Consider the following 26,533-nt stretch of genomic DNA (forward strand, 5'->3'; position numbering starts at 1 on the left):
CATAATCAATATATATATATATATATATATTATATATATATATATAAATAACATGTAAGGAAAAACCAAAGTCAAACTACTAAACATACAATTTAAATTTAATTTGAAAGAAAACCATACATATAAATGCAAAGTTAGATTAATTCATACCATCCTTTTTGCATGAACCACAAATAGAACCGAACCGCCAATGTGCTTTGGAATGTTTCCTCTTTTTGGTGTTAAACGATTTTACCTTGCTTTTCTTAATTTGTTTTGCCATTCTTCTGTACCCCATATTGTATCGATGAGGGCATCCCAGATTTCATTTGTGATCCATTCCTTTGACATACTTTTGCAATCCCTAATGTTGTTTGTTTTGGCTTCTATCATTGCTTTATTCTTTTCTGCTGAAAGCATATCTCTTAACTAATCGGAACAAATTTTATCCCATATTCATCGAACCAAAACATCTTGATTTGCAGACCAAACACATTTTTCCTACAATAACATAATAGCGTAATTAAAACAATTGATACAAATTAACTGAAAACAAAAAGTTATAATTTAATTGAATAAAAAATATAGTACTTGAAATTTTTTAAACATTAACTCCTTTATATCATTAGGGACTTTCCTCCATGTCAACCATGGACCATGGAACTGATTTTTGATGATCCTTATTATTGTAGCTATGACCCCTCGCTTGAAAAAAGTAATGGTAGAATATAAAAAAAAAAATTTATATATTAAAATTTATAACAAATATAACAATTTCATTATAATACAAGATAACATACCTCTCCCCAATAATAGTTATACGCAATCTGTCTGATGGATCTACAGGAGTTTGTAATCCTACACAAAGCTCCCTACCCCTTGACCTTGAGGATGTATCATCTGCACTTGCACCTAAATCAATAGATGGGGATCTACGAGAATTGTGAGTAGATGTCTCATTTTCTACTTGCTCTGCAGATGCACCCAACAAAGAAAGTGGCTCAGAGGGCACATCATTATACTTTTGCTACATCTGTGATTGAATGGATAGATCAGCAAACACACTAGCATTTGTAGACAAGGACATACTTTCAGAGGCATTTGTTGATCTAGGTCTCGATTTTGAATGCTTATCTTTAACCATCGTTCTTGTAATATTTTTGTGTTAAAATTCGGACACAAATTATTTTCAATAAAATTGAAACAAAGTATAAAATCATCAACTTATGACAATGACAAGTTTGATTACTCATTTGTACAATCAAAGTTGTCATTATATAGTGTTAATTTCAACATTTATAAATATAAACTTTCGATTATAATTTTATAACATGTCAAGATCTTTCAATATTTTAAAATTCAAGTTAAACAACTATGTAACAAAAAATATAAAACCAATATCATATATGCCTACCATCATCAATCACTTTCAGAATAAGCAAACTCATGTTCTTCATTATTATCACTATCATCACTAAAAGTTTCGCAGTCGTTGTCTTCAAGTTCATAAATTTTTTGATTTTATTTTTTATAAAATTATAAAAAATTAATAAATTTATTAATTATATAAAATATTAATTAAATAAGATAATTAATAAAAAAAATTTAATAGTTCCATTATTCATCTGACACCATTTTACTTTATGTCTGTCCATCCCTGATATTGCATACGGGTAACAGTACGACCTTGTTGACTATAGCATGCCCTTAACATTTCCAAGTGTATTAAGTAAAAGGATTGAGTGAGTGGTAAGTCGCACAAAGCAGGTGATTGTGATGAAGAAAGAAAAGAAAAAGCAAAGCGACGTGTTAGACGAGGACTGTGACGTGTGATGGGCGCAAATAGACAAATTAATTGCTTTACGAAAAGTGCGTTGGGTTGGGACAATTTTCCACTCGACCAAGGCTCGTTCGACTCGACCAACTTCTTGTGACATAGCACACGAAAACCGCGCGAATCTTACGATTGCACTTTTGTCAAGGCCACTTTAATTAGAATCTAAATTTCTTGTCCTTTTTTGTCGTTCTGCTTGTTTGTTTTGTCCTTTTGTACCGATTTCTTGGACTGTACGAACACAACCCAAAGATTTTAAAACTTTCAATTATTTACAGCACGCCATTATGAATGTTGTCAAAAGGCATTGTCAAAGGTTGCCTATGACATAAAAATTTCCAGTCAGAAGCACAGATATACGCTTCTATTTTTCTTTTCAATTTTTTATTTATGTTTTTTTTTAAGAAGTTTGAAAATCATTTTTTATAAAAAATTAACCTTTAATTTATTTGTATTCTGTATTTCCTACTATAAAAATTTCATCACATTTTACTTTTTTTTTACTAAAAATTTGTTGAAGATCAATTATAGAAAAATATGTTAATATAAAATATATCAAAATAAAAAAATTTCTAATTGCTTTTGAAATTATATAAAGATCTAATTTAATTTAGTCTACCAAAAAATTATTATTGAAACATGTAAATGTTTGATTTTAACTAACATATTATAATTTTTAAAGTATTATTTTACACAATGAGAATAAATATAAAACAATTACGTCATGTAGAGAGTTAGAAAAATAACTGAAAACAAGTAGTAAAGTTCATAAGTTATTTTAATTTTTATTTTAAAAAATTTAACTTAATGGTTAAGATATGAAAGTACTTAAAAGTCTTTCTTTTAATATTTCCTTTAAATGTAAGTCCTTTAACTTTTCCTTTTTTCTCAAAAAAAAAAAACACTTGACACGTTGTTAAGTGTCTTTAAGCTCCACTATGTCAATAAACCAAAACATCTTCCCACTATCCAATACACACACACTCGTAGTTGGCTAACATGTTATCCCCATGATGAATGTGTTATTACATGATACACATATATTTCCTAAATGTTGTTTCCAATTATAACCAATAAAAACTTCTTATCCAATAGCTCTTAAGAAACTGTTTGTCCCTGAGGTGTGCTTGTGTGCGTGTGTGTGTGTGCATATATATATATATATATATATATATATATATATATATATATATATATGTGTGTGTGTGTGTGTGTGTGTGTGTGTGTGTGTGAATTTTAAAAATTTAAGAGACATGAGAATTTCACTAAATTCCCTTCTCTAACATATTCTCTTCTTAAAGCTTTTTCTAAATACTCTCTTTTTGCTCCACTTAATTCTTTACTATCTTATTCTTCACCATGCTCACCACCACAATTTTTCTACATTTTTCCTAATGTGTATCTCTTACCTCTCGCCATAAAGGGCTCCAACACTTCAAAGATTGCTCTAATCTTCTTCCATGTTGCCTCTAGTGCATCTCACATTGCTTGTTGCAATGCTTCATCTCTCCTTATTAGAAGAACCATTTACAAAACACATAGAACACTTACATGTCCACATGATAAAATGTCGAGTTATGCAATAAGCATCTAAGCTTTGACTTGGCAACTTTCGTATATATAAGTTAAGACTCACATTTGTGAATGGGGCATATTTCGACTACATAATAATCGAGATATCAGGTTATACGTTCTTACACTAGAATAGAAGGTGCAAACTATTGGTCTAGATCATCAATTCCAAGGAAGCAACGAGTATATATATATATATATATAATTGTTATTGCTCATGGTCAGTCACTTTTATCCTAGCTGTGCTCTTGACAATATTTGTTTTTCTCAACAAAATTTAAGGTATTTCAAAGAAAAAGAAATAGAGGTTGTGTTTGGTGCCATATTAAGTGATTGTTAAGGTAATTGTTTAGAAATATAACATTGGTATATATAGAAAAATGCATAGTAAAATCTTGATAATATGACATTGTAGTATTTAGTTTACAAGCACTTTACTAGGAATATATTCTTAATTTCTAAAATTATCTTTGTGTATGAAAAATATAACTTTAATACAATTATATGCTTTTTAATGTAATTTTAATATAAGAACTTCGACATAGACTTATAAATAAATTGAGATTTTAGGTTAGCAGTTTAATCCATTGAAGTAACTTCAGAGAGAGAAACAAGATTCAAACGAAGTGTTGAGAGATATTGTAATCATAGACATTTTATTAATTGAATTGTCCTAGTAAAGTTTTGTCAATTATCTTTTGGATTTAGTTTAGTTATTATTTAGTTTTGGTTTTACTTTTAATTTATCACTTTAATTTGATTTTTTGAATAAAATTAGGTTGCATTAATTTTAATACTTAGCAATAGTTAATATAATTCTTTATGAGATTCAACACTCTATTTACTATTATATTACTTGTTACAACTTGTGCACTTACATGATAAAATCGACAACAATGGATAAAAATCATATTTCATATAACCTTGATTGACCTTTAACCTTGGGTTCTCATTGCTTCCTCTTCTTTGCTTTCTTCTTCTCGACTTAATGGATTCCTTCTTCTTTATTTTTTGTTGTTCTTGTATCCTTGATTATTTGTACAAACTAATTAAAAAGAGCTTGTTGAATCTTGAGAGATAATTGTTTTAATTTTTTTACACTTAATTTTATATTTTGAAGAAGCGAAAATTATCCTTAAAAACAATATATCATGTTTTAAACTAGTTTAAATTGTCATCTACTTCGAGGTTTAACCAACAAAATATACAGAGAAAAGTAAATACGAAAGGAGTGAGGAAAAAGATATTGTATTCACAAATATACAATATTTATACAAGAAAAGTCCCTAAAATAACCTCAACCCATAATAGTTGGTAAGGGTGCCCTTTTATACGCCAAGGGAACCTCTTACAAAGCCCTCCCCCACTCCTAACAGCTAGGAAGAGCCTCTGCAACATTTTCAGACTTCTAGCCCGTAGAAGACTGTCTCTACCCGTTGGAATAGTGAGCTAACCATTGGAGCAGCGCTTGGCACGCTGCTTGTTTGCTGTGGCGCTTAGCTGGTGCGCAGGCGCGCTGAGCGCCTAGTGTGCACAATCTCCAGCCCTCCTGATCAGCTCGATAGCCCCCTTTTAGCCTATACCTGCTCAGCTGGTTGCCTTGATCTCCCGTCCTTGGTGCTCCCAAGGCATCCCTCCTCTGGGCTGAATGCTGATGTCACGGTGCGTGACACATGTACTTCCCTTATAATTTCAGAAGCACTAGAATCTGTCTTTTCTCGCTTTACAGGAGCATTTGGATCTGTTTGTGCAACCGCTTGTGCTTTCCTCCAATAGTGATGCACGATAAAAATGGCAACGAATCAGTTATCGTTTGCCCAAGAGCAAACGTTCCCATCGCTTGAGCATGTCGAAAATAAGTAAAAATCTCTATAACTCTACTGAATAAGAGATATATTAAAACTGATTTTTTTTACATCGGTTTCTAGGATTTGGTCAATCCACCTTACAGAGGAAGCAAAACCTTGCAAAGCCAAATAAGATAAAACTCATAAAAGAGGCACACACAACTTAGAACTACTGATATTCGACAACGTTGCCATCAATTTGTCACTTGCCCTTTGCCCCATCACTTTGCTGCAAACTTTGGTTCTTCTGCTGAGCTATCAGTTCACTGGAACCAAAAAGGAAACAGGGAAGAAAGATTTAAGTTATATATTTCAAGAAAATGAATAAAGCTTTTAAGAACAAGCTAGGGAACACTTTTTTCTTTTTTATCAATAGAACGAGGAATTTGGTATTTGAGAGTTTAAACTTTCAATAAATCATGCTGAGTTAGAGCGTCCCCTGTTTCGGGAGAATCACTTTCTGATCCCCTGTTTGTCTCTGTTAGTTTTAACTATACCAGCCTGAAGGTGAAGGTGAAGGTTCTGTCTTAATTTAACATTAGATTTTTCCGACTTAGTTAAAATTTCAGAGTAGCAATCTTTCCTTAGTTAATTAGAAAAGCCTAGCCGTGTTGGTTTCAACGTAGAAATGACTAGTCATCAGAAAATGACCGTTTATTATGGTGAGGGGCTGAGAGACCAACCGGAGAGAAGTAGTCAATTGGGCGGCCTTGGTGAAGTCATTGTTCTGTCGTGCCTTAAGGATTTGAAACATGAGGGTGAGGCGGAGCCTGGTACAAATACTCTGCTGCGTAATGAGCTCAGTCTCGTCGCGTAGTTTTTCGCATTCAGATAAAACGTCATCAAATTTCTTTTTAACTTGCCTTTGCCCTTCTCTGATGCTATTCTGTTCTTCCCTAATTTCTTTCATCTCCCTCTTCAACTGAGCTACGGTTGCGTTTATTTTGACCGTCTTTCTTCTCTGCTGACCCAAAAGCAACAAAACCATGTTAAGAGCCCTATAGGAACAAACCCAAAGAAAAAAACAATGAACAATAACAACGCTCAAAAATATACCCACCCGAGTGTTCATTGGTGGCGGTTTAGAAAGCCTTTGGGAGATTAATAGGCGGCGCTTGACCCCCTTGAGTGCAATCGCCGCCTTTCTTCCTCTTAGCTTTCTTTCTTTCGGACAACAACGAGTTTGACTGCTGCAAACGAACATGGTAAGCTCTAAATTTATAGGAGGGAAGGCTTGTTGTGATTTAAATTGGATGCAAATCTATATATAGATATATATATATATATATATAGTTACAAACGACGCGTCCTTTTCAACTTTAATTACTTGAAAGTTTCGTGGCAAATGGATTTTTCTAATCATGCGGCGCCAAACGTGGCCCATTCGGTGGCTCCAACGTCTACCCTCTTATCTCGTTCAGTCGCGCGATTTTGTCTGCGCACGTTTGATACGTTATGTCATTGTCATGGGATGGGATGCCTTGGAAATATCAAGTTTTGTAATATTAACTAAAAGTAATATTTAATCAATAATTATAGAATGATAAAGTTTTGTCCAAATTTTTAAAGTGAAATACTCAAATAAGTATTTGAATCATATCAAAAAAGTTAATTAAATTTTTATTTTTTTATTATGTTTAAATAAATTATTAATTTTTATTTTATATTAAATAAGTTTTTCTTGCTAATGATACAATTAACAATTTTATACCACATTACACATTGCAACATACTATGTTGACGTGTCATTTTGTTTTATATAATACAAATTTATATTAATTTTCATATTAAAAAGAAAAATAATCATTCTCAAAATGAAATTATTTCTTTTACTCATTTTAAATTTACAACATCCTTCTTTATCTCTTATTTGAGTAAATAATCTGTCAAAACTTTTCTTCGTGTAGAAAAAAAAAACATTAAAAATCATAATGATTAAAAGTCCAAGCTCGTTTGACGATATCTTGCTATAATTGTCTAGAACCTATAGTTCTAGGATCTCCAAGATGGGGTTTAGAGAAAAACATCAAGTTGTCGCTAAAACTATCCAAGCTTTCGATAGAACTTGTAGTTCCAGGATGGGGTTTAGAGCAAGAAGATCAACCCTTAAAAGCCTTTTTCTTACTAATCAATCCATCCCATTTATAGATGATTATGGCATTGCTTCATAATTGGAAACTCGGTGAGCATGAGAATTCGAAGCTTGATACTGATGATTAGCATATACCATATATTGAGGAGAAATATTCTTCCGAAATCAAATTTGAACCTCCAAGCTGTGAACAAGGTACTCCTTGTAATCCCCAACACAAAGTTATACAAATAAAATTTAACCCTCTTTAAAAAATTCGTTATGTTGAGAAACAAATACAAATTGAAGATGTATCTCTCAAACCTGATGTAGATATTCATTCTAAAAGTGTTATGATGATAAAAAAGATTTGCAACAAAAAGTCTTCTCAAACATATTTCTCACTTTGATAATCTCTAAACCATGATGTTTGGGTTTTTTTCAAACCCAATTGCCCTTTTTATTTTGCTTAAAAACACTATGTTAAGAATAGTCAAGACTTAGTTTGAAGCAATTAGTTTTTTTTTTTAATTTTTTTTCAAATCCTTAACTTAACTATTTTTAAACATTTAGATGGGTAGAAAGGGAAAATCCAATTTCTAATCAACAATCTTTAATGCCATGTAGTATTGACATCATTAAAATAACACGTCAACATAACATGTGACAGATGACGTATCATAAAATTACTTATTGTATACTTGACTAACTTTCGTTAGTCAATAGTTAGTGAGAAGGGCTTATTTGATTTAAAATAAAAATTTGAAAGTTTATTTGAACGCAATAAAAGGATAGGGATTTAATTGATTTTTTTATATAGTTTAGAGGCTTATTTAGATATTGAGCCAAATTTTAATTAAAAATATCTATTTAAGTATTAAATTTTTAATGGAAATTATTCAAAAGTTTCATCCACTTGATATATTTTAAAACAATTTATATCTATCCATTGATTGGGATTTTCAATTGTAATTTTTTTAATTAATTTTAAAAAACAACCTCACAAACTCGACTTATACAATTTTATCAAAATTTTGTCCCTGCATATAAACTATGGAAAACATAGAAATACCAGAGGTATCAATATGGGCTGCTTTGACAATTAGGCCTTGTTTGGTTCATTGAAGATTTCAATGAGGGCAGGTTTTGACGAGGGAGAGGAAGGAGGGCCTTAAGAGCAATTGTGAAGAAGATAGGGGGGTTGGAGCAGAGTAAGATATCTGTGAGCCCAACAATCATAGGGTGGATGATGAACAAGTTACGGAAGTATACAAGCAGAAACTTGTTTGGGTTTGGATCCAACCACATCTTCTAATGAATTTGTATTGGACAAGGAAAGAGTTGAATTGCAACAATCTTGATGGATCTTAGAGGGCTTTGTTGAATTTGGGTTAATTAATAACAGAGTTTGATTGGGAGTGAAGAAAATAAGATGGAACAATACTCTTTTGAAGCATTGCTGCTCTGATCTGAACCATATCATAAAACCATTACTCTTTTATGTTTCCCAATCAACCCAGCTGCAGTAATTAATTACAGCATGAAGCTTGATTTGTTTTATGGCAAAGAAATCACTTGGCATCGACACGGTTTCTAGGACAAATAACGATTCATCTATCACATACTAGACAAAGATATTTATCGACCTTATGTATAAATGATTCAAAAGAAAAGTGGCCGAAACATTAATTCTCGGAAGAAGTAGCCATAAATGCCTGCAGTTGACAAGCTCACATGTTTGTCAGACATTCATATGAATGGTTGAAGGAATCATAATCCTAGGATAACAACCAACAATTTCTGTATCCACTTGTTACAATTTGGTAAATCTCATCAATTTCTGGGCTGTAAAGCTCACAACATAAGATTTGCTTGTACGTGCCTAAACTATTCTTCCAGGTCTCCTGAGCTAAAAAAAATCACAGTTGCTAAAGAATCACCTTCTCAGTATAGAGAATATAACATTCGACAAAAATTCCCATTTCAAGGGAGGAGCCCGTACGATTAACCTGGCAACCGTTGCATATCTAGAGAGAGCTAATAATCTCTTTACCCTTCGGTCTAGCTTTACTTCTATCCTAGAACCAGCATCTGCTTTTCAAAACAAACACATTCCAGGAGTAACCGCACCAATCCAATCTCCGTTCATTTAGACCTGCTTCTTCTCTGAATTAGCAGCAGCCACCCGTTGGCGCTTCCTCCAGGCTGGGATCTTACCAGGGAAAGCCCATCTTAACAGTCTCTCCCACAGATAGCAGCCCAGAAACATTAGTAGAGCCCACAGCAATAGCTTATCCCTCAATCCCAAGGGTAATGGAACCAACTTCAACCAATCATTCAAGTCCCTAAACAGATCCGATGTTATAACCACAAAGAAACCAACAGCAGCTACAAGAGCATACAAGAACGGCTTGTTCTCCGGGATGCTCTGGTTGAAAGGATGACCCATGTAATTGACTGCAAATGTAGCTACCTGGATCATCATGCTTACCATGTATGAAACTGTGTTCACTAGATTGGGGTGAAACTCCGAGTCTGGCTCAATGCACTCTTCAGGCATGTATTTCTCAGCTTCTTTCACAGAAGAAATCAAGAAAAATAGGTGCATTGCAAACTGTCCCATGAGAGAAAGGAAGACATAGGAGCAGAAAACATTGGGATGGGGCCGTGCCGCTGAAAGGGTGGGCAGTGGGCGGGCATGTGAGATAAACAGGAAAAAAGCTGCTGTAAATACACCACTGATCGTAGCCTGGACATCACCCAGCTTGACACCATCCAAATACATCACACTCAAGACATAAGCTGTAGCCAGGCAGTTAAGGCCAAGTATCTTGAACATCTGAAGGGTAGTCACGAGAGTGCTGCGTCCCTGACGAATGATGTCAGTGGTTGGGGCAACTGATGCATGTTTTGCTGTGAATGGTGATGCCATTGAGGCATCCCCCAGTTTGACAATAGGAGCTGAGCGACCGTCACCCTCCTCATTCATCTCATCCATTAGCTTCTTCAGCTTCTGCCGCTGCATCTCTGCGGCATTAAGATGCCGGTTACTGGCTGTGTGGTTGCTAGATTCTGATCTTGTAGCAACTTTTCCTTTTGAAGAGGCTTCTGCATTAAGACTCACAGCTTTGCCTGTTGCTTCTACACTAGGCTTCGATTTCTTTAACTTTAATGACTTTGTGCTTTCATCTTTAGAGGTCCCTGGTGAAGAGCTTTCACTTTTAGTTGGAGGCACTGCATTCAATAGGGCAACACCTACATGTGCCTGAAAAGAAGTAGGGTATTACATGTCCATACATTTCCGCTATCTTAGCTTCTCTGAACGACTAATTTCACTTCTTTTAATTTTAAACCAAATATTGTAAGCAGAAAAACTTCTATCACACAACACCATTGCATTGATGTTGCTTTGCTTACAAACTAAATTTATTATTAGATTTAGTCAAAATATGGACACAAATTAATCCATATTTGCATAAAAATCACAAAACAACAGTGGAAGAGAATTTATAATAAAAATGATAGTTACAAATGGTAAAATATGACAAAGTAAAGGGGGAAAAAAACCTTGTATGTATACACAAAATCTTTTATAATTTAACCAAAGGATGGTAAATAAAACACTGTAGTTCTGCATCTCAGCAATGCCACAAACAAAAAAAAAAAAAGACTTTGGCAACTTGGATTTCAATTTCAATTTCATCCCAACCAGATAAAAATTGATAGATCGATCTTGTAGCCAAAAAATAATTATGACCAATGTAATCCTACGAGGTATTTAGACAGCTCATCCAGTACATCCCATTACCTACTTGAGGCTTAGTTGAGTTAAGTTGATTTCTAGTTAAGATTTGTTTTTTATTTTTTTATTTGTTATGGGATTATTCATAGATTGATAACCAAAGGCAGCACAATAAAAAAATAAAACTATATAGCCTTGATACATAAAGCTCAAATGAGATGCCAAGATAAGTCTACAAAACTTAAAAGCCCTAAACAAAATATGACCTGCCTTAAGCATAGATACATAAAGCTAAAATGAGAGGCCAAAATGGGTGTACAAACTAAAAACCCTTAAAAACATATTACCTGCTTAAGAGCTCCAACATCATTGGTCCCATCACCGCACATTAAAGTTATCCTTCTCACTGTCTTGAAAGTGGTCATGATTAGTTCTTTCTGCTCTGGAGCAACTCTCGCAAAAACCTACAATGGCATTGTGGCAGGAATAACTTAGATTATGTGATGCAGAAGACCAATAACAAATGGATGGTAGAGTTGCAACCTTAACAAAAGGAATGACTCGTAAAACAGCAGAAGTCTGTTGTAACATTTCGATGCAGTCACCCCCAATACAGAGATCATGAGTTTCAGATAAAGCTTCAACCTCTTTCTCACTGAATATCAGGTCAAATCCTTTTGTCAGTCCAGTTAAGCAGAAGAATAAGGAAGGCTGGGGGAGGGGGGCTGGCAGTAATACTACACACCAGATCAGCGGGGCAATATGACTAATTCCATACAAAATGTAAGATTAAACAAACCTCGATATATATGGAAGAACCAATACTTATTCTCAACAAGTTTTATCAGAATCTAAACCCAGAAAAAGAAAATTACATGCAAAGAAAATACAGTAGATAACAAAGACAGAAACTTAACCTGTAGCGAATCCTCTCTGTCTCATCTGGTGATACCCAATCGTATTCTTCTCCATTCTTCACTGGACCAAGAATCAATGCTGGTTTTGATACAATATGAACTTGGCCCGCAACATGGCAAGCTGTCAAAGCTTGGTCACCAGTAATCATCACCTAAAATTAGGAAATTTTGTATTCAGCAGAAAATGAATTTCCTTCCCAAATCCAAGACTTCTCCGATTAGAGGAGACGGGAAGAGGGGAAGGCAAGAAGAGCACATGAAACCTAGGAGGTAGTTTCCACATAAAACAAACCCTAACAACCTCATGGTGGAATGTCAGACAAACAGCAAAAACTACTTTCCATTCTCAAAGTAAGACATGATTCACAGGGAAGGACAAACCAAGAACTGAAAAAGGAAAGGGCAGGCAGAAATTAAAAAAATATATATGAAGATCATTCTCTCTAGAGCCCCACAATCCAATCTACCCAAGTTTAGGCTAATCATTAGAGAAAAGGAGAGTGAGTCAAGTTCTGTTACATACATAAAAACATATATGTATTCATAATTTATTTCATTAGTAAGGTACTTAAATAGTAGAATCAATTCTTTTTCCTTATAATATACACGAACTTCCATGCAAATTGGGGGAAAAATTGTAAATCCTGGTAAAAGAGATTGTAAGGAAAATTCTAAATGTTCCGAAAAACATTACTGATAGGAAACCTGTAAGGATCTAATGATTTTATCTTCCTTCCTATCAATTTTTTATCCTACCAAGAAAGAAAAGAGACATCTTTTCCGTTCCATCCACTGTTCCATCCATCCAACAATATATACCAGCTACCTTCTCTTTTTTTTTTTTTCACTTTTTATCTCTGTATTTTCCCGTCATCCCTAGCAACTAAAGCTTAAAAGTACATGTTCAGAGTAGGTGACATACTAGCTTAGCATTTGGAGGGGGAAGGTATCCACACATGCACCCCAAAATCCATATTCATGTTTGGATTCCAGTAACAATTTCTAGGCAGACTTTGAAAACCTCAGGCCCAAATTATAAAAAGTAAATAATTTCACTGTTGCATATATATAGGTACAAATGACCTTGCGCGGGCACAAAAATTTTCACAACTCCACTTCCTAAGAGAGTGACATGAGCTAAATGAAAGAAAATTTGAGATTTGCAATTGGTAAAATCAATAGCCCTTTTCTTTACCCTTTCTTTACAAGGAAGAATACCACAACATTTAGAAAGAGATGTCCAGAAGATGATGCCACTTACCAAATCATGTGAAGAATTCTTTAATTCAGAAAGAATAGTGGAAGAGTCTGCTCTAATAGGACAGTTAAATACCTGAAAAATTAAGTTTCAAGCATTCAGTGGTAACAAAGATAAGTAGTATCAAAAGTCAAAACACTGATCTAAACATCTCAAAGTGCAAATTAGCGCCCCAAAAGAACAAACAAAAAAATAATTTACAAAGAGGAAAGGATTTATTGCTTAATGCTTACTGCAAAACCAGCAAATGTGAGGCCACACTCCACAGTATCTCTCTCCAAGCTTCTAGCTTCACTAACCTGCAGAAGACAAATTGAAATTAGAAGACAGGCCAACAACTTAAGAACTTGAGATCAGAAGAAATTTACAAGTAAAAGAAAAAAAAAAGTTAAAACTGCAGGTGTTTGTGCATTACTCAGACAAATAATTATCTTAATAATATATTGATAGACTCCACTCTTTTCCACTTCTGGTTTTTATCCACAGGAAAAGGGTGTCTAAACACTTTTGATGATCAAGGTCTCTTCCATATATTTGAGGTGTCTGAAGTCCTCAGGTGTAAGATGAGAAAACTAATCCCAAGTAAAAAGTAGTTCACAGTAAATTTTCTTTTCTAGGGATATATATATATATGAGGGAACCAAATGCTGAACCCAGATGGGATGCTACGGTCAATGATCCAAAGAACTATGGTAATACCATGTCAGGCACCAAATTCTCTCTCATTCCCCATTCCAAGCCCCTCTTAAGAACATTTTTTCCTCTTTTTATATTAAAACAGAAGTTGCACTGAATATTTGAATAATTGGGAGGTCATTTACATTGTTGTCGATTCTTTGTTTTATGTTTTGAGTTCACAAAATTTTTTCGTTCATTTTGTTATTAATTTTTAACAACAGGCAACATGCTTGGCTACGTAAAATTGTTGCAATAGTGTGTCCATGGTCTAGTGATAGAAGTGGTTAGAAGTATGTGATCTTTGGTTCTATGTAAAAATGAAATCTTTTCAGTTCGTATTTTTTTACCCTAAAAAGAGGTAATGCTTGTGCAAAGGTACCGTTCATTCATGCATGAAAAGTGTTGGATATGTATCCAAAATGTTGAGAACAAGAAATTCTTTGTACCAACAATTTTGATTTTTTGTTTTTCTAAAACAAAAGAAAGTGGAGCCTGAAGTATCACTCAGCAATCATGTATTAAGTAATTGAAACAACATTGCTATCAATCTTAAAGATTCATAATTATTGATCTTCTGCTGAAAGGAGAGAGAGAGAGAGAAGTTGGATGGGGGTTAATATAAATCTATTGAACACTTACTGTCATATCTGGAAGAGATTTGTAAGCAAGAGCCAGCACACGAGACCCTTGACGTGTATATTTCTTGTAGGTTTCAACATATGATGGTGGCAAATCAGTGAGTCTATCTTGGATAGTCTCAGGTGCACCCTGCATGCATAAGGTCTGACTAATGAGAAAATTTATATAAAAGTTCCTTCTTTCTAAATGGCTATGACACATGGCATACAGTAGATCAACAATCACAAGCTAGGAAATGCATTCTGGGAGATTCAATTACTACCTATTAACAAGTTGGCACATGGAAAAGAGAGGAGAAACATAGCTTTAAAAGAGATCAAAAATATCAACCCTTAATTGGGTAACAATGCTTCAAATATTCCTAAACCAAAAAAGCTTGTGACTTGGGAGATGCTTCCTATTTGACATATAAACATCTATGATAGTTATATTGCATTATGGAAGTTTTATCAATCAATAGTCTCCAAGGAAACCCATATATCCAAAAATTCTGCTCCAAGCACAGAATCTGATTTTTGGCAAGAATCTGATATAGCAAACCAATATATTCAAACAAATAGAAAACAGAAAATAAAAAGAAAAAAGGACATCAGAAAACAGACCTTGACAAAAACGAAAAACTCCTCCTGGACACGAACAACAACTGACATTCGTTTCAAGTGGGATGCAAAATGGTGCCTCTGCACAATCTGCACGGCATTGCCACTTCCCCTGAAGTTCATTAGATTAACAAATGAGTGCATGAAACCACAACTTAACAGAGAAGAGAGCTTCTAAAATAGTGAGTGGTGAGAAGAGTGCTGGACAAATAAATATGTAAATATAACATGTGTGAAATATAAACAAAAGTTGCACCTGAATAACAGGCTATATTAATATCTAAAAGTGTATTTTGAATTATCAGTCATTATCCATCAGTCCGCTCCTAAACTATTAACAGCCAACTGCAGGTTCTAAATAGTGAACAACTATTTTGAACGAAATACAGGACCACGTATTTAATATTCTAGCAGGTTAGATAAAAATAAAACAGATAGGAATCATATAGGTATGAAAGGGCTAGTCAAATTTGTTAATTCTGACTTCAGCAACAGATTCAATCCATCTGATCAGATGCTCTACGGTAGGAACCCAGTTCCCATTATCAGCTATTGAGATATACATATATATATACATATATATATATATATATTTTAGTGATGCTTAAAATAACCTTCTCAAACTGAACTTGTATTTGAGTTTCTTGTTCAGTCACAAAATATCAAACTACTGGTGCCAAATGGAAGGCAGCATTTATACGTTGAATTATTTGCTTAAATTTTTCATATTTTTCTTTGGAAAGAGCAGTTCTGAACTCTAGGATCCCAGGTTTTCTTGTCTATCACATCCGTTCTTTTGGTTATCCTTAACTTTCCTTCTAGCTTATGATCCATTTCTTCTACTTAATAGTTTCGTTTATCACCTCTCTGTTCAACTTCCTGTCCACATTTACTTCTTTTCATTTCAGTCAGAATACTTGGCTTTCAGATTCAATATTTTAAACTAGTTTATCATGTTAATAATTTCCCAAATCCTGGACTTTATCAAGTTTCTTATCTGGTCACATAGTTCACTTGTGTCTTCTAACCATTTCAATATACTTCCCCGTATATAGGGCAGCATGGAATCAGTTTTTTCTTTATAGTTTAACTAAATAGCAAATATCATTGCTTGTTTTCCAAAAGAATCCAAGCACTGAATATAAGGCTGTAACATAAACTCACTATGATTTTAGTTTCCATTTTGAACATTTCTTACCTAACAAATAAGAAACCATATGGCTGAAGTTAGAAGACACCTTAACTTATTAAGGGAGTGTTGCTCTAAATTTTGACCAACAGTTAACTGGCACTCTACCCAAAACATAGTAACATAAAAATTTCAAACACATCATATACAGCAATGCATTACCGTAATATTAGGGCCTTTCCCTAATTCTTAATTACCAATGACATTTACAAGCCAGCTTTTAATCAAATGGATGATCAATTAAGCAAAGACAACTTTTTTTCTTCTCTAGAAACAAAAAATTCCTATTACTATCCATTAGAGTTCCAGTAGTATCCATTATTCCATAGTAGCAACAAATATTCATGTTGCTGTATACAGTGGGCTCAGTTCAGTCAGCACAAAGTATCTGCAAACAGCACCTCCACCATCAAATAAGAACAGAGGAAGAAATTTTAGGCTTATTTTTGAAGTTAGAAATTTTTCAAGGATGAAATCTTGTCTTTCCATTCTCAACATTTCTAAGGAATCCCTTCCTTCCTTTTACCTTATTCTTCCCCTAGAAAGGGGAATAAACTACTTAAACTTGTATGAAGTATGACCAGATTCAGGAACACGTAAAAAAGCAGCAGATATTAGAAGCCACTAATAAAAGAATAGAAATAAAATTGCAAACACATGAATCGATAAGAAAATCAAAACTGACTAATGAGCATTGCAAATTACTTTTTTGGAACAGCCTTCTCATCAGATTTATAACTCCAATCAATTCCTTTTAATGCAGCTTTCTCAAGAGGATCACCAACCTACAAGCATTTGCAGAATTTAAAAGCAACTTACAATAGTAAGAAATACAAAACCTAACTATAAATATGTAATTGACAACAAAAATGCAACACAACGTCACACTACCAGGATCACAAAGGCACATTCAACATACTCATAATCCAGAGCAGACTATATCAAAACTAGGATTGTAGAAGTGAGTGAATTACAAAAACCTAAAGAGTTATATAAAGCCAAAAGGCAGATGTGGAGGATTAATTTAAATGCCCTAGTTAAAAATTACCAAGTCAAAAGATATTAGGTTTGAGCCAGCAGTGGTGCGCATTCACTACCAAGTTAAAAATTACAACAATAAAAGAAGTTTTCTAAGAAGAGAAGCAAGCCAGAGAAGTGAATTGGCAACTAACAGTCAATAACAGAATGCTGATGTTGCAGTAGAAAGAAGACAATGATACTGCAAAAGATCAAGTTGGAAGAACTAAATGATCCCTTGAAGTGCATGCAATGCTAACCTAATGATGAACCATCGGACCCTGTTCCACATAAATTTTTCCAGGGGAGAAAAGAGTGTAAAACATTTACAATCCTAGACTTGTTTAAAAGAAAAGTGATTTTCGATTTAATTTATCGTTTGCCAAATTGTACAATTTAAATTAAGAAACTAAGTTGGTCCTGATGTAACATGTGCGAGACAACTCAAAATAAAAAAATAAAATTAGGCTATAGAAGAGAAAGAAAAATCATTCACCTCATCGATACAATGACTTGCATCACAGATTTATCCAAGTCATTTCCTTTAAAATCATAGTTTCGATGCAAATACAGTGTGAAACCTTTTATCAAATGCAGTGAAATTTGTTATGTTGTACCAAATAATATTTTTCACCAACGATTTTACAGTAAATACATAAAGCCAATGGTAAGTAGTTCATCTGTAGGTTGCCATCCATGTAGCTTAGAAAGGCCCAAAATTTAGCCTGCTATAAGAATACATGGGTGCATCTGATGGAGATTCTCATCAAGCAACAGAAAATGAGATAGAACCAATGGTGGATTTTTACATCCTCAAGGCATTTCTATTTTTCTCATGCTAAAGGTTTCTTGCACTGAAAATATGTGATATACATCCACTTTCATTAGCTAGTTTCTCTCGTGCTTTCAATAAAACTACTTATCATCAAATAGAAAAATATTGCATCCCAAAAAATAATTATAAGAAAGCAGAATCGAAAGACAGGAATTATAAGCAATGCTTATCCAACCAGCATACCAGCTTGTTGTCGACAAACACCAAGGCATGACAAGAAGCCAGAATCTCAACCGTGCGGGGATAAACTTTAGTCATATCAGATTCTAAGTCTGAACTGCCACTTAACCCAACAACTCCACAGAACTCCTGGAAAAGAGCACAGAGAAATGAATTCGAGTTATGAAAATAAAATCATTACAGAAAATTACATCTGGCCTTACTAGTGACATACCATATCATCTGACGTCAGTGTTCCAGTTTTATCAAAACAACAAATGTCAACCTGTGGAAAGAAATAACAGGCAGCACTGAATTTAGTATGAACCAAAGCAGCATAATGGTATTGTAATGTGCCATGCACACCAGAATCTCACCAAAACAAAGAATTAGAAAAAGCATGAGAAAATAAAGTATCGCCTCTACAATCATGTCTAAACCATGGAGATTAAAACTACAAACTATCTTCTCTAAACTATTTCATGCCAAATTCCTAGGCCTTTAGCCCATTAAAAGAATTGGCCCGACCAACCTTTCCAGCAAATGGGATTCGAAAAGGCTCTGTACAAAATATTCCACGCCGTGCAAGGGCAATCAAAGATGTATTAACAGCTATTGATAATTCCATTGGTAGCTCTGGGGGAATCACAGAAGTAATAATGAGAGAACAACCTAGAAAGAGCTTGTACTTGCTCCTTGTAGGATCCTCCAGCCCCTATATATGTAAAAACAACATCATTATCCAATAGCTAGCCGTAAAGCATAAGCCTAATATTCTCTCACATACCTCAAGGAAAAATATTTACCTTTTTAAGTACATAACCAGCAGCAATTATTGCAAACACAACAAGAAATAAAATGAAAAGGCCACTTTCCCAGCTGTTAGCAGTAACCTACAAGACATCATTGAAAAGGGAGCTACTGAAAAATCAAATACAAGAATGATATAATCCGATAGATAAACTAAAATTTTAAAAAAGTGTATTAGAGTACAGAACAACAACAAATTACCCTGTCTGTAGAAAACAAAATTGTCCTCATAAGTTTCCCTTGACTTGTTTCAAAACCAGTGCGCAGAACAACAGCCAAGCAGCCACCATCAGGAGTTTTCAGAGGGAAGCTCTGACTCCAATTAGAAACATAGAAACATAAATAAAAGGGATAAGCATATCAGATATACAAATAACTGAATCTTGGAATAACCTACCTTATCTGCAGTGTGCTGCAATATTTTAGTCCCACCAAACAAAATATGATTTTTATCACGCTTGGCAGATAGCTTCTCCTCAAGCCCCCTGCCCGCTATAGAAACCTAAAAAATAATTCCATCCCATGTAAATTGTTCAAATGTGACTCAGAAGTAATAAATGCTTCACCCTTGTCCAGCACCTATGAGGGAAATCATTTGACAAACATCCCCAAATGAAGTCCAACAGATGTACATACCAACTGATCTAAACTATAATCATAAAACTTAGGAAAAGCATTTAAAGGTTACAGCAGTAAGCCTAGATAATACAAAATTTTCAAGCCATACTTAAAAGATTGCAATACTAGCCACCAAAGAGAAAAACAGTTAGTTATATTATAGAAAAATTACATCCTAAAATAGTACTTCCACATCAAGCCATTCATACAAGTAAAAATCAAACAGATAATTCAACGCTTCAGTAACCTGAGTACATAAACCGCACAAATACAGACGAAATAAACTTCCCTCTCCATCACATATCAAATACCCAGGGGGAAAGAGATCATTGATTACTAAAATAGAGAAGAAAGGATTCACCTTCCATTGGGGAGTAGACTCGCCTGTGAGAATGGCTTCATTCACGATAGCACTTCCAGCCAGTATAAGCATGTCTGCTGGTACAGACTTATCTTCTCCATTTTGACCAGATGACCGACCCATGGAGACAACATCCCCAGGCAATAGATCAGTGCCAGAAAGTTTCAGCCACCTGCAACTCCCAAAGTTTGACAGATAAATCTACAACTCTGAAATAGCTTTTGAACTTCTAACAAAAAAATGATGGTGAAACATACTTCCCACATCGATGCACCATTAGAGTCTGGCTGTCCACTCTAACACGTCTTAGCTCACTTAAAGTCTTTAACCGACTTTTTGCCATTGTTGACTCAAACATAAACAGCATGAATAAGGTGAACAAACTGTAATACCAATACTCATCCAGACACCAAAGACCAACACAGAAGACCTATGCACGAACAATATAAAAATGTTAAAGAAAAAACTAAAATGTCTTGAAATATGAGAGAGATTTGAATGAGTAACAAGGAGAAAACCTGAAAGACAAAAAAGGGCTCCATGCAATGCTCTTTCATTAATTTCTGAAAAGTAGGTTGTGGATATTCAAATCTGCATGACATAAAGACATATACATGAAGATGAAAGTCATTTTATTATCATAAAATTAAAACAATAACCTAAATGGTCACAGTATACAAATGTAGTTTACAAGTCACAACTGATATAAGTAGTAAATTATCATTTTAAAAATGAGTGGGAGGAAAGCATTGTGATCTGTAAAAAGGAATTGGTAGGCATCAAAATAGAATTAAAACAAAAAGAGATTGCAGAAGTTTTCACTACAGCAGAGAAGCATCTGAAATCACCTAACTACCAAAAAAGGAGCATTTTCAATTATTACAATGTTCTAACTGGAATCTTTATCATATTCAGTTTCAGAAAACCTGAAAGTACAAACGAAGAATGACATTCTAATGGAAGATGTTTGTTTTTCTTTTCATGAATTACATCTTTCATTCTATGAGAAGAATAATGTTCTAATGTAGGAAAAATTTGTCCTCTTGATGAAGCTTTTAATTTCTTCCTTATTTTTACTTCTGATAGCAAAATCTAACAAAATTAAAGAATTCTTCAAATTCCAAAATCCCAATCAGCATATACCACATGCTAGAAATTAGTGAAACAACAGCACCTAATATGTCAAATTTATCAAGAATCAAATGTATTTAACAAGCTCTACTTCAACCAACTATAACACTAGTTTGCAAGAACATTGTCATATGAGAACAAGTAACTACTGAGACTCCATATAATACAATAGGAAAACCATTAATTCATTGATCACCAAGTGCATTAAGCTACAATCGTAAGGTTATTTTCAATAGTCATATATATATATATATAGAGAGAGAGAGAGAAAGTCAATTCAAAAGGGTAAAGACAAAATTGCTATAATAGCAACATACACATTCCGTCCCCATTTTTCAGCTGCAACAAGAACTTTAGCATCAGAGCCATGGCCAGAGCTTTTTAGGTAATAGCCAAATGTTTCCTTGGTAGGGTATGGAAGCTTGGAAAAGGTCTCCTCCTCCTTAGAATAGATAAAGCACTGCTTTCTGAAATCAAAGTAAATCTCCTCCGCCTCTGTTGCAGATGAAGAACTTGCCACCTATGCAATTAAAGAAAGGAAACAAATTAAGAACCCAAAAAAGGAGAAGGGGGATAAAAAAAAGGGCAGTGGAGCAAATATAAATCACACAATTTGGATGAAAAGACAGACAATTGAAAGGGAGTGAGACACATAAGAACCCAAGAAAGGGGAAAGAAAAGGCAAGTGAAGAGGCATTAACAAATTACACAACTATACAAACAAAACTCCTGATGAGGAGAAAAAGAACCATTCAACAACTATCACAAGAGATTAGACGGAATCTCCCTCCCTCCCTCCCTCTCTCTGTTTGCGCGTCTGAGTATATTTAACCCCAAGCAAATGCAATCAGACTATTAATTAGCGGGTTGGGTGTGCATCTGCAAGAGCACAACTCTTTGACCTACCATTCTACACTAATCCCTCTGTTGGCTTCTGAACCTAATTAAGAAACAACGATAGTCCTCTAGCTCTCAAGAATCTAGCATTTGCTTCTCAACTACACTTCCGGTTATAAACCCGCCCCCCCACACCCTCCCCCACCCCTTCCCAAACAATCTACACCTTAGCACATTCAAACGACGCTTTAATGATGCTAGCTTGACTCACAAAGCACTAATGAAAGAAAGAACACATAGCCAAAAATGATGATCACACATTACCCATAATGACATATTTCCATGAACTAAAACATTATATAAATAGTTTTCAACTCAAATTGAAGATCAAGAAGAATAAAACACAGATTAAAAAAGCTAAAACAGAGGAACAAACTCAGAAACAACAATTATCACTGCAAGGAAACTCAAGCCTACAGCTACACTATTCTTTTAGAGGTTGTGGTATATGCTGTAGAACATTAACACCTTAGTGACTTTTGCACAAGTGTGCATGCATCCTCATACCTATGGAACAAACTTATTGTGCAATACAAACATAACTGGGCAGCGCACAGGTTTAGTTTACATAAAACAGGCCTAAACTTCATTGATATAGAGTGCATGAACAGGAATGATAAACATAACATATGAAAAAGATACAAATTCGTAAGCGCACAAAAGATAATGCATTATTATGTAGTCAATCTAAAAGTCCCTAATCCAAAGGAACCTTACAGATCAGTATTTACAAGGCGTGCACCTTCACACTAAGGCACAACCCCAAACCAGGTAATGTACCTTGCACCCTTTCTTGCGAGGTGCCTTTGATCAGGCACACGCTTTTTGCACCTATGCACGCTTTTTGAAGCAAAAAAGTGCCAAAAAGAAAAAGGTCTGAATTTAGTGTCATTTAGGTTTCTTTAACTTCTAATTTAATTTATCTGCTCTTCTTTCAATTGTCAAAAAAGAAAGCTAATATTAGCTCTCTTTGCAAGAATAAGATAATGGGTTTTCTAGTCCAAGCACAATTTATTTTGAAAATTGAAGTGAAGGAGACATAGAGATTTCTTTGATGATGACTATAAGTTAATTATGATAATTCCAGATATTTAGAATATGTTAAACTAGGCAATGGAGTAAATTCTTTAATGTTTTATTAAGAAAATCATAAAGTTTAAGCTTATCAAATACAAATATATAGGATTTTCTTTGTCTTATTTATCTTTAAAATATTAGCCCTTACAACCACTCAGACAGGGGTTTTTTTTTGCCTTGCACTATTGCCTAGAGCACATCTTGCACCTTTGACAACATTGCATGAAAGCATTATAAACTCACCAGATATTCACTTTTATTTACCTAAACCTCCTCATGGGGACAAAGTTCAAAAAAAAAAGGTGAACATCAACCACCAGTATAGAGGCTAGACAAAAAGATAGACAAAATAGAAGTCACCTTATATTTCAAAAGAAGGCATACTCTAATTAAAAGTATACTCCAACCTTTGTATTTACTTCATGACATTTTTCCCTTTCCTTGCTTGATAGCAATATCCAAAACATTGTTTTCTAGGAGTGGGTTAATGCTTCAAAGAGAGGTGAAAAGCTATAGATTTAATCCCCTCTACACTTTCTCCTTTTAATTCAAAAGGCAATAATTCATGCTATTGATCTTATAGATCATTTATTCTATAAAAATTGGTGTTCTACTAGGTTGGCATCCACCTTTGGTGCCTTCCAGTCTGTTTGATCTTTCATTTATCAAACTATCCCTAAACAAGTCATATAAAGGCAATGCTAGGTCCAACCTCAAAATAGCATTTAATGCATGCTACCTTGACTTTCATGGGAAATAGTTGCTCCACTAAATGTCCATCTTATGAAGTTTCATTAAATGCACGCACGGCACTCAAATTTGACGTCAACTTATAAATCCATGAATAAAACTACATCATCCATGCTTCTCACTCATATTTCTACTCCTAATGCAGTCAACCTAAAAATTAATGAGAAAATAGAACTCTAAAACAATAAGAAAACAACAATCATAACACTAGAACAATCACAATATCTATCCAATTTTCAAAATCAGCCAAAAAAATACCTAAGCTCATTGCCTTTATTTGACTAAGAATACACCTTAAATCTCTCAATAGATCTTATACCTTTGGAAATTTAATAAAAGTTAAAAACTATGATGCAATTTCATTGAGCTGTTGCAAATTAAAACTGAAATGCCACGCCAATTCTAACAAAAATATTCTATAAAACTGAATCATGCATTTTGTTCTGCAAAAAAGCAATTACAATTTTAATAATTAATTCATTAAAATATTACCACTTAGTTTTCCTTCCAAACAGACATCTTGTGTTCTACTTATAGAATGAAAAAAGCAAGAAACAAAAAACAATTAAAATGCAACACCAATTCTAACATTAATATTCGATGTTCTATATAAAACTAAAATCTTTCAATTTGTTCTAAAAAGAAAAAAGAAAAATGAACTATGATATTAATTTTTAATTTCTTAAAAATATCACTACTCAGTGTTCCATCCAAACGTACAGAATGAAAAGAAAAAAGAGCAAGAAACAAAAGCACACTAGACAATACCTACATACTTTAAAAAGAAAACCAAAAAAAGAGAGAGAAACTTGCCTGTTTACGAAAATGAAGTGGCACTACCTCTTTCGAACCAGAAAACTTTGCCGGAGTGATTTTGCAGGCATCAGCAAGGCGAATATCATTAACCTACACACACCATGACATTCCAAAATTATAAAGAAATAAACAGAAAATGAAAAAGAATATGCTAAAATAATATCTATTACCTTACTGTATTGAACAAGGCACTTGAAATCGACGGACCAAGCGGTGAAAAGCAAGACCAATATGTGAGTAACAACAAGGCCGCCAAAGACGATGGCTGCATCAACGAAATCTATGCTAGGAACTACAATAGTTAACCCAAGGACATAAAGAATTGCGAAAGGCCAAACGTCTAATCGCCATGCTTTGTGTTTCCTTCTTAGTAAATCGACTTTGTCCACTACTTTTCCACCGACATGGAACCTCGACATCTCAAATCCACCGCACTGTTTGGTTATTGAGAAAGTGCGTGTAAGAAAAAAAAATTAGGAAATGAAGAAAACTGATCGATCTTGGGATCGGTAAAGTCAATTTAAAACGATGGACAGGAAAATTGATAGAGTAATTAAATCTGGAAGAAGTTATGTATCTAAAAAAAAAAGCCGTAAAGATACCTGAGAAGATGAGATCTGAAACCCTAGAAAAGGAAAAAGAATTTGAGCAGAGAAAGGGAGTGGACAAGGGAAAGAGGAAGTGCCGCTTTGGAACATATAAAGCGTAATAAAATGGAGCATCCAAGAAATAATAAAGTACATTAAATCAAGACTCGTTTTCTTTTTCTCTTTTTTCAAGGAATCAAGAAGAGTTATTTATTGTAATTTATAAAGCGAAAATAATATGAAATTAAATTTACAAACTGAAAATAAAAACAAATTTAACTTTACAAATTAAATTAGATGATTATCATACATCCATTTAATAATTAATTACTAAAAAATTAATACTTCATAAGCAAATTAAGATTGATACGTTTGTTTATGGAAATTATTAATTGCTAAATAGATATACGATAATCGTTTAATTAAAATTAACAACTTCAACACTTTTGGAATTAGTAAGGGAAAACTTCAATTCCAACACTCCAATGCCCACACTAGTATTTTATTAAAAAATATTATACTTTTATTTAATTTAAATTTTTAAAAAAAGTATTAAAATAAAATATTTTTTTAATATTAAATAAAATATTAAATTGAATCCAAGTGAGAGCTTGTTTTAAGATTTTTACAAAAGTTTTAAGGGTGAGTATTCTTCAGTTTTATCCGTTTGGTCTTAACATTTCTAAAATCGAATGAATTGAATTTAGCTAAATATAACTGAAATTAATCTAAATTATAGTACAAAATTGAAAATAATGAAATTTTATTTTTATATTATATCAGGTGATTTTTTAATATTATATTTTTAAAATATTAATAATATCTATACCAATATTATATTTATATATAACATATTCATAATATTTATATAATATAGTTTAAAATATATGATTAATTGTCAATTTCTCAACCAATTTGATTATAAATTTTGAATATTAAAAAGGGATCGAAATAACTAAATATATTGTATGTCTTAAATTAATACCGATATTTAAAAAGAATTCAAATCAAATTAATTGAAATCAATCTATTTTATCGATTATTTTGGTTTAAATAAAAAATTTCCGCTCTTTCTATAATGAGGTATGAAAATTTAACAGCACATTTTATATTTGTTTATCGTTACTATATGTCTAATGTGCACTATGGT

At 33.5% G+C, this 26,533-nt stretch overlaps 2 protein-coding genes across 7 annotated transcripts in view; both read right to left on the reverse strand.

Annotated features, from left to right (window-relative positions):
- The window catches only part of LOC18599299, a 16,207-nt gene extending 9,726 nt beyond the window's left edge, over positions 1–6,481 (reverse strand). For 3 of the 6 annotated variants that reach the window (XM_018121919.1, XM_018121917.1, XM_018121920.1), the window contains exon 1: positions 6,353–6,481. In XM_018121919.1, the coding sequence (XP_017977408.1) occupies positions 6,353–6,436 (84 nt within the window). In that variant the 5' untranslated portion in view covers positions 6,437–6,481. Of the gene's footprint in view, positions 1–4,617; positions 5,499–5,883; positions 6,197–6,292 lie in introns of those variants that run through there. The other 3 variants (XM_007029211.2, XM_018121918.1, XM_018121921.1) reach the window with 3 other exon arrangements.
- On the reverse strand, positions 8,929–25,536 carry LOC18599300 (probable manganese-transporting ATPase PDR2). Its single transcript, XM_007029212.2, has 22 exons — positions 25,399–25,536; positions 24,967–25,230; positions 24,794–24,886; positions 21,574–21,776; positions 20,644–20,716; positions 20,383–20,555; positions 20,126–20,297; positions 19,544–19,648; positions 19,348–19,458; positions 19,143–19,229; positions 18,869–19,051; positions 18,572–18,622; positions 18,361–18,486; positions 17,031–17,110; positions 15,140–15,248; positions 14,538–14,666; positions 13,454–13,519; positions 13,224–13,295; positions 11,963–12,114; positions 11,589–11,700; positions 11,393–11,509; positions 8,929–10,568 (listed from the first exon to the last, which is right to left on the reverse strand). Exons 1-22 carry the CDS (start codon positions 25,516–25,518, stop codon positions 9,453–9,455), a joined length of 3,714 nt encoding a protein of 1,237 aa, XP_007029274.2. The 5' UTR covers positions 25,519–25,536; the 3' UTR covers positions 8,929–9,452.

The sequence above is a fragment of the Theobroma cacao genome, chromosome 5 (assembly GCF_000208745.1).
Source record: "Theobroma cacao cultivar B97-61/B2 chromosome 5, Criollo_cocoa_genome_V2, whole genome shotgun sequence".
In the NCBI taxonomy this organism is placed as follows: domain Eukaryota; kingdom Viridiplantae; phylum Streptophyta; class Magnoliopsida; order Malvales; family Malvaceae; genus Theobroma; species Theobroma cacao.